Source organism: Endocarpon pusillum (genome assembly GCF_000464535.1).
Source record: "Endocarpon pusillum Z07020 unplaced genomic scaffold C653857, whole genome shotgun sequence".
Lineage (NCBI taxonomy): Eukaryota > Fungi > Ascomycota > Eurotiomycetes > Verrucariales > Verrucariaceae > Endocarpon > Endocarpon pusillum.
The window spans coordinates 6,263-15,499 of record NW_006913432.1 but is presented as its reverse complement, the minus strand read 5'-3'; the positions used below and the strand labels follow the sequence as shown (position 1 = coordinate 15,499).

General features: G+C 40.6%; 2 protein-coding genes across 2 annotated transcripts; one reads left to right on the top strand and one right to left on the bottom strand.

Moving 5' to 3' along the window:
* Window positions 1-716: 716 nt before the first annotated feature.
* On the top strand, window positions 717-3,570 carry EPUS_05777 (Mitogen-activated protein kinase HOG1; the record flags this gene model as incomplete). The annotated part of the gene is made up of 8 exons (XM_007787228.1): window positions 717-772; window positions 827-874; window positions 930-1,059; window positions 1,111-1,154; window positions 1,201-1,300; window positions 1,354-1,789; window positions 1,844-2,116; window positions 3,143-3,570. The coding sequence occupies 8 exons, from the start codon at window positions 717-719 to the stop codon at window positions 3,568-3,570; spliced, it is 1,515 nt and encodes a 504-aa protein (XP_007785418.1).
* A 615-nt stretch (window positions 3,571-4,185) lies between these two features.
* On the bottom strand, window positions 4,186-4,668 carry EPUS_05776 (uncharacterized protein; the record flags this gene model as incomplete). Its single annotated transcript, XM_007787227.1, has 1 exon — window positions 4,186-4,668. The coding sequence occupies one exon, from the start codon at window positions 4,666-4,668 to the stop codon at window positions 4,186-4,188; it is 483 nt and encodes a 160-aa protein (XP_007785417.1).
* Between the last annotated feature and the right edge of the window lie 4,569 nt (window positions 4,669-9,237).

Genomic DNA, 9,237 nt, shown 5'->3' with positions numbered 1-9,237 from the left:
GGAATTTTTGCTAATCGTCCCTCGAGTGCCGCGCATCGTTTCATCTTGCTGGTGCTATTCTTCAGTATTGGTAAATACCATATCGACGTCTAATTCTGAAGAAATTGGCTGACTAATTAGACGGAAAGGTCGTTGCGAATCATGGGCGGCCTCTTTGACATGCATATCTTTGCCTAACTTCCCTGCACGAGAATTTGTCCCACAGGCAGGGCAAAATCCTGTCTTTTCTAGCCTTGGCATGAAAGGCTCTGCCGATCAACACTCTTTGAATCGCACTGACACCCCGTCCCTGAAAGTCAGGTACATTGGGAGTGCGCACATCAGCATCTTTAACACATTGCGCAGCTGACGTGCGCCTTGACTGAGATTGTTCTCTAGCTCAGCGCCCTACTGAAGAGGTCCAGGAGACGACCATCCGACCTTTCCATGCTGTGATACTGCCCCGCAAACAAACTTCAGTTCCTTTACGCCACCAGCTTCAACAATCCGCTACCACTCTTCCACCCCAAAACAGTCCTTCTACCTCCACCATTCGCAATCTCGAAGCCACATCTTCAAGTGTTTGAGCTAACGCAAGGCCACTTGGTATCCGATCGGCGAGCTGACCTAAATTCATATTCACGACCAGTAAATCTCAACCCGCTAGGCTTGGCCTGCTAACCACTCATACTGGTGTCTGACACCCCCAACTAAGGACTTGAGAGATTATCTTCAAAATGGCGGAATTTGTGAGAGCTCAGATCTTTGGCACGACTTTCGAGATCACGAGCAGGTATGGAGAAAGAGTAAGAACATTGCTAGGATTCCTCAATTGACTGTCGGTCAGATACACAGATCTGCAACCCGTGGGCATGGGAGCATTCGGTCTAGTCTGGTAATTGCGCGTCACCTTTGGTTCCTACGAACAAGGTACTTATGAAATGACGCAGTTCGGCCAAAGACCAGCTCACCCAGCAGGCTGTCGCGGTAAAGAAGATCATGAAGCCTTTCTCCACCCCTGTGCTATCGAAGCGAACGTACCGCGAGTTGAAACTCCTCAAACATCTCCGACATGAAAATGTGGGCATGAATCAAGACGTCGTGACAGCTGCAAGCTGATGTCTCTCTCAGGTCATAAGTCTTAGTGATATCTTTATATCACCTCTGGAAGACATGTACGATCAGCGCGCGAGCTACTTTATTGAGCTGACATGCATCAAGCTATTTCGTCACCGAACTACTCGGCACCGATTTACACAGACTGCTTACGTCAAGGCCCTTGGAGAAGCAATTCATCCAATATTTTCTTTACCAAATACTTGTTCGTTGTATTGTCTGATATGTCACCTCTTCATTATGGCTGATTGTTTACAGCGAGGTTTAAAATACGTTCATTCTGCTGGTGTGGTACATCGTGACCTGAAGCCCTCCAACATCCTAGTAAACGAGAACTGTGATCTCAAGATTTGCGATTTCGGATTGGCTCGTATTCAAGACCCACAGATGACCGGCTACGTGTCAACAAGATACTACCGAGCGCCAGAAATCATGCTTACATGGCAGAAGTATGATGTGGAGGTTGACATTTGGAGCGCTGGCTGTATATTTGCCGAGATGCTAGAAGGCAAACCTCTGTTCCCCGGCAAAGATCACGTCAACCAATTCTCCATCATCACGGAGCTGTTAGGCACACCGCCAGCAGATGTGATTGAAACGATTTGCAGTGAGAATACCCTTCGTTTTGTTCAGTCACTTCCGAAGAGGGAAAGACAGCCACTGGCCAACAAATTCAAGAATGCAGATCCTTTAGGTATGAGTCGATCTTAGTCTTCTAGCATTAAGGACTGAACTTACACCCACCTAGCCATCGACCTCTTAGAGAAAATGTTGGTCTTCGATCCCCGAAAACGAGTCTCAGCAGGCCAAGGTCTAGCACACGAATACCTCTCACCCTACCACGATCCAACCGATGAACCAGTCGCAGAAGAGAAATTCGATTGGTCCTTCAACGATGCAGATCTCCCCGTCGATACCTGGAAGATCATGATGTATAGCGAAATCCTAGATTACCACAACATCGACAATTCCCAGGCTCAGCAGGCGGCAGAAGATGGGGAGACGGTCATGGGGCAGAATGGTGATGCTTGATTTGATGACGCGTCTACCTTGCACTTGAGCGATCGCTGTAAGAGAGATGTGGGAGACGGTGTTCCTGCAAGTCGGCCGGTGCTGCTCTGGAGTCCGATTTCATTACCACCCATTGAACTTTGGAATGGAAGTCTACCTTGATGGAAACATCTGGTTCTTTTTTTCGGAGGCTAAATACCCTGCAATGAACACCCTGATTTGGGAGAGGTGTACTGTCTGGTGTCATCCGTCGTCCGTGGATTCACGGACACTGTATTCGAGTACAATATTTGATTTAACCGGGATAGACATTTTCAGAAGGAGCACAGAACCCAAACAACCGGCTTGATCGCTTCCACAGTTTGCATTTCCCTTATTGTATTCACACTTACCTTTTCATGTCTCGGTGGGCTGACGCTATGTTTGTGTTGTGTGTGTTTATACTCCTTACGCTATACTATCTACCAAGGCTTCTTCTTCCCAGCAGACCGTTGCAATAGCGCAGATAACCAACCAGTCTGGTCGCTGATATCATCTGCATTTGTTTTCAAGTGCCGATGCTCAGTCCCACCTCGTTCACATGTTTGTGGTCAAATCATTTCCAATGTAAAGGTCGAATTCTGTCATGTGGCTTATAGTCACAATACTTCGAGCCATTCTAATCACAAGACATCCCTCACCTCAGTCCTGGTGCATATCAGCTGGTCCGTTGTATCCACTGCGGTGTGATTATTCCTCTCCAGCCACAATCACTCATTGTGCATGTGTGGAGACAATTGCCCCATTTGGGAAAGGGGCTGCTCATTTGAAGTTATGTGGGAAGGGCTTCAGTGTGAGCAGCATTTCCACTCGACATCTAACCGAGTAGCCAGTTTCTCTTGTCTTCGATAGCTGAACGTACATCTTTCGTTGGCTTTGGAACCATCTCCGACGGGGAAAGGCGGTATGAGGCTTGCTTCCTGATCCATATCGGCATTCTCGTCTGATGAGGATATTGAGGATGTTATAAGCTCCCGAGTTGCCCAGAACGAGTTAGTGTTGGTTGAAAACTGGGACTTTGTTGAGGTCGAACTTGTCGCGAGAAGTCTCAGAAAGGCTTATGCTGGCCACAAGAACGACCATGTTCTCAAGCCGTTCATCAACAGGCTGACTACTGTTTCGTCCCCAAGCAACCAGGTGGTGCTGCCACCACCGATGCTTGTTTACACCGATCCTGATGGATTAGACGTCCCCGTGGTGTTTGGCAATCCTGTACAGATAAGTGAGGGTATGGGAACCGATGATGCCAACAGCGATACTTATGGGAAGATGACAGACACTCCTCCCAAGGAAACATACGATATAATGCAAATTGTGGCGGCTGTGGCGGCTATGTCGGCGAGTGAGGTTGTGGGCATTAGTGAAGCCTCTAGTGCTTCTCTCAAGCAACGAAGAAAAGATGAAACAGAGACAGAACTTGTGTAGCTATCATGAAGACAGAAAAGGTACTCTGTAGTTTAAAACCAGAAGCCGAGCTATGTATCTCGTTGGCATGGATTAAAAACAGTTGACATGTGTCTTTTCAGAAGCAAGGCGTGTCTGTCAGTTGACACAATGACAATGAAGGTTCGAGACGACTTCTAACGCACTGTTTTGTATCAATCCTATGATGCCGATCTAAGATTGACCGCTAGCATTGACTAAGTTTTGGATCAGTCAATCAGTCATGCTTCGTCTTCCCAAAAAGGCCCTTGAAGTTCTCCACCAACCCGCCTACCGCTCCCTTGAAGTTCTGTTCCCAAGTGGCCGTAGGTCCCCTGGACTTCTCCACCAGCCTGCCTATGAGTCCCTTCAACGACGCGAACCCCACTCCAACCGTAATCGCACCGCCCAAAACACCAATTCCCCCCAGAAGACCCATTGCCACACCGCCCATCGCTGCGCTCTGCAGGAAAGAAAACAAAGATCCGGCTGCCACTCAACCCATCGTCGCCTGCCATCCGGCGGCGATACTTCCGGCAACAGGACCAAGTGCACTGAATCCCACTGCCCCAAGTATTGCTGGAATCGCGAAAGCGAGCGCAGAGAGCGTGGTGCCACCTAAGATGCCAATAAATTTGTAAGGGTTCGCGCGAATCCAGACCGGAATGTCTTTTCGGAGCTTGGAGAGTGCGGGCACATAGCGACGGACGGCGTTGGGGTTAGCCTTCGCTCCAGTGCATCGTGGAGGAGAAAGAACTTACTTGATCTTTGTATGTCGGTTGCGTAATCGATGCACCCGTATGTGAGTGCGCCAACAGAGGTTCGGGAGCCGGTGATATGGTCCATAAAACTGGCTCGATCAAGGAGACTGAGGGCGAGGTTGTCCGTGAAATTTGACGATGTTATTGCATGTGCTGAGAGGTCCTCCATTTGCTCATTTCGGCCAAGAGCATCGCTCTCCTCTTCCAGAGGCTGAGAGTCAGCTGAGTAGATTTCGCTGTCCGAATCGGCTGGTTCAATCCCCATCTCCATGTTGCTATTCGGGTTGAGAATGCAGACTCGCGGGCTGATGCTCTCTTTATCCTGTTCTGCATGATCCATTGAGAATGGCTATGCATGTTAGATGTAAATAGCTGGATAGAGGTCTTGACTATCAAATAACTCTCACCTGATACCCACCTTGCTGTCAATGAGAAGGATCGAAGTGAGAATTAAAGCGAAGATTGTAGACTGAAGCTACTCATTTCATCAGAAACTTTTTTGTAATCGTCTTTGGCTTTTACCTAATGTGGTTGTCAGCGTTTTTGGATGTTAGGCAGAATCACCTGGCTATAGTCTTGCTGTTGGTGGAATATGTAAGCCTGATGTTTTGAAAGTGAAAGATTGAGAACTTGCTTGTTGAATTCTACTCAGAAGGAAGATAGCTTATATGTAATTACCTGTATAGTCGGACATAAGATTTTTTTTCCCCAATCCCAGTTACGGCCTCTATCCTGAGCGGCGCTGCTTTAACCTGAGCCGAGACTGAGCCGAGACTGAGCGGTCCTGAGCAGCCCTGAGCAGGGGCTGAGCAGGTGACTGAGGAGCTGGCAAGACCCGGTTCTGGTCCAACTAGGGCCTGCTTTTGGGCTCTCGTACTCGGCTGCAACTGTTCACTTTATTCTATCAGCGTTTCAGCCAAGTCTGCTGCCTGGTGCTCAGCCACTTCCTTCGAGATCCTCTTGACTTCTCTGCATTGATACCGCTCAGTAGCGTAGACTCCTTAGAGAATGATTTCCCCTGGGAAATGTTGATACCCTTGTGCCGCTCAGTAGTGTACACCCTTAGAGAATCGATTTCCCTAGAGAACAGACCTTGCAGCTCCGGTATCAAGGCTAGCTTGTTTAGGAAAGCTTATGTACCGGGTTTCTCTCTTTCGGACAGATCAGATATGTAACGTCTCAGGACGTTTCTTCTAGTGATTCAACGCCCACTGTTTCCGTCGTTTCTTCGAAGTTGTCCATGAAAAAGGCCTTGATAGGATCGATTTTGGAATTTGTTGGTAAATAGAATCTAGGATCAAGCTAGTCTTCACATAGAGTTAGACTAATAGTCGAATCAACAATCAGATCTACAGTTGGATCAGCAGTCGGATCAGTATTGAACCGAGTTAGATTAGTCGGCAATCGTTGACCGTTTGAGGTGGTGAACATTGTCTTCCGCTGCAAAAGAAACGGAACGCATTGGCTACAGTGATGTGCGAAATCGAAGTCCTGTTCAATGTGCATGGAATTTCTTAGAGATATTGAGATGTGTCAACAATAAACAGCACTTACAGTTTTAAGTTTAGCTCCACGCACTGTACCTATCCAATGAACTCTCTAGTTAAGGCTCCACAAAAACACCGGTGTCATAATGAGAACAAAGTATTGTCATTAGAAAGAATTTTGCCATGCCGAGATTTTGCCTGATCTGAGAGGCGCTTACGCTTTATTGCTTTGCAGTCAGGCTAGTCTCTTTAAGAACTATCTATGTTATTAAAGCTTCGACAATCATTTTTTTATATATGTGTAATACAGTTTACAAAGCTCATCTTTAATCAATAGTTATGTCCTATTAAGACTGGTATAGTATAGTCCAGCTCCTCTTTACAGTCTTTAGATTTTCTATATTTCTCTTTTATATAAGTATTATCCCTTGTGATCCCGATTAACCCCTGTCAGTGGCCTCCTTCCTTGCTCAGTTTAGCGTTAAGAGGTACCCGCGTTTAGCGGTGAGATTATTTCTGCAGTCTTGGCATTAGGAACATCAAAATTATAGAAGTTCTATTGTAGTCCTAATGTTAAGAACATTAAAACTTGAATTAGCTGCATTAGACTAATTATTAAAGTTAGAGATTTATAAATAATATTATTGAATAGCCCTAAAAAATCTCTATTTAAATATATAAAATATATCTTTATAGTAATAGTATTTAGCTTAAAACAAAAAAAATTATAAAAAGAAACTAGTTTTAGAGAATTATTTCTTTTATAACTTATTAAATATTTAAGTTATTAATCTTAAATAAGCTTTTTCTAAGACTCTAAGAGCTAGCTAATATAATCTCTTATCTATAAGATTATATCTTTTATAATATTAAAGTTAATCCTAGAATTATTTTTAAAAACTAATAGTATTTTATTATTTTTAATGTTCTACTATTAATAATAGCTCTATTTACTAGATAACTATATACTTAGATACAGAATCTCATGGGCTATCGAATGATATCATTTATAAATCTCTAGCCCTAATAATCAGCCTAATGCAGCTAATTTAAGTTTTCCTCTTATAAGTTATTTTTGGTGTTCTTGACGCTAAGCCTATAGCCAAATCTCAACGAATTTTGATGTTCCTAATGCTAAGGCTGCAGAAATAACCTCACCGCTAAACGCGGGTACCTCTTAACGCTAAACTCAGCAAGGAAGGAGGCCACTGACAGGGGTTAATCGGGATCACAAGGGATATCTCATGCTTGGCTGCTCTATTATTATAAGTCTTAGCGCTAAGCTGTTTACTTAATTTCTATTAATATATTCTCTTCTTTTTTTATTTATTTAATAATTATTACTTAGACAACTCTAAAACTTTAATAGATTATCTTATAGCTTTAAAAATTAGGTTATTAGGTTATTAGATCAAAAAAACGTTAAAGATACAAGAAAATAATGTATTAGCCTTAATCTTGCTTAAAGAATTACTAATAATTGCATAACATTTTATTAATAAGAGTATCCCTTAATTTTGTGTTAGGGCTTAACTAACTAAGATAAGTCTTAACTAGAAGCTAGGTCTAAAAAATTAGTTAAGTAGAACAAAGAGTATAGTAATAGATATAAGTATATCTTAAATTTAAGTATAAATTAATAATATAAGTTAACTATAAAGATTATAAAATTATTTAGGAAATAAATATACTTATATAGATTAGGGAATTTGTGTTTATAGCTGCTTATTTATAAATACTCTTAAGTATTACTTATTAGTCTCTTCTTATAAATACTTTACTTAAAATTATCTTTATATAAATATGTTTTTTTATTAAGCCTATAATAGATAATGTATTTCCTCTGCTACAACACAGGAAATGTGTGCTAGCCACATACTCAGGAGGCAACGCCTATAACTAACTTACAGCAGCAAGCAAACTCCTGCTGTAGAGCGCTTGTCAAAGCGTGTAAGCTATCCGGACGGATTACGAATAGAGAGGTTCGCCTTACCTGATTAGGGAAGCCTAAACTTCACTATACAGTAGGAGGCCGGATTGGGAACTATGGATGCTCTGTAGTCTATAGCGTGGCCCACACATACATAGGCCTTACTCGCTAGCGTTAGAGTATATATATTTGTGTATAGCTATAGTGTAGATAGATTCTTTAGCTTTTATTTTAGTAATTTATAGACTATTAACTTGTTCTAGTTTTGAGCCATTATAGTAAATAAAAGCTTGACACTTATTTACTATTCTTTGAGATAATAAAAAACTTTCTTAACTCTAGTATAGTTATTAGAAAATCCATCTAGGATTATTAGTCTATACAAAGCCGTTGCTCTAGGAGTAATGCAAAGTCTAATTGATATAAATACCTTGTATTATATAGAGGTTTAAGGACTATTAGTAAGATAGTTCAGGATTAAATAAAGAGAAGAGAGAGTAGCAAAGTTTGTTACCCTTCCTTAAGCAACTAAAGACAAAGCTTAAATAAAGTGTTACTTATAAAGTAAGAGGTATTATATTTATTAATAGAGCATATAAAGAGAGTAATAGACGATTTATTAGCTCTTCTAGCCTTTATAATATTAGTTAACATAAATTAGATATTTATAATAGCATTTATACTAATATTAGTAGCTATTTATAAAGAAGAGAAGGCTCTCTGTCTTAAGAAGGAGGCAGAGTATTAAGAAACCCTCTAAGAAAAGAAGACTTAGGAAGATAGATATTAAGAGCTTAATAAAAGCACTAGCATTAAGCTTAAGGCTTTAAGGGATTAACTTTATAATAAGGAAGAGATTATTTAAAACCTTTATAACAGACTTATAGTAGCTTTGTAATTACAGATTTAAGTAGAATCTTTAGCAGAGACTCTAGCTTAACAAGAGCCATCGCCTAAGAGGCATGCCTTATTAGAGGCAACTCTTAATCTTTTTATAATTATAAATATAAAAACAGAAAAGCTGCTTTATTTAAAGATTTTTAAGGATAAGCTTTTTTAAAAGTTTTGCTTTTAGTTATTAGTTATAAAGATAAAATTTATAATTAATATAGTACTCTTTCTAATAAAGTTTTCTAAGGTTACTTATATATAATTATATATAAATAATAATACTCAAAAACTATATAAGTTATACTTTAAAAACTTTAAAAAGGTCTAGATTTTAAATATATTTATAAACTTATTAACCTGTTTTAATTCTTTATTTTAATAAGAAACTACTTATAAAGAGTACTATTACTTATAATAAAGGCAGTAGAATCTTATAGCCTTTTTAAGAGATTTCTAATAGCTTTTTTATAAGGCAGAAGTCTAAGAAAAAGACTAAATTATAGATCTTTATAACAAGATTTATAATAATCTAAAATAAGTAATAGTTCTTTATAAATATTTATTAATTTAAGAGATAATTATTAATCTTATATATAAAGAT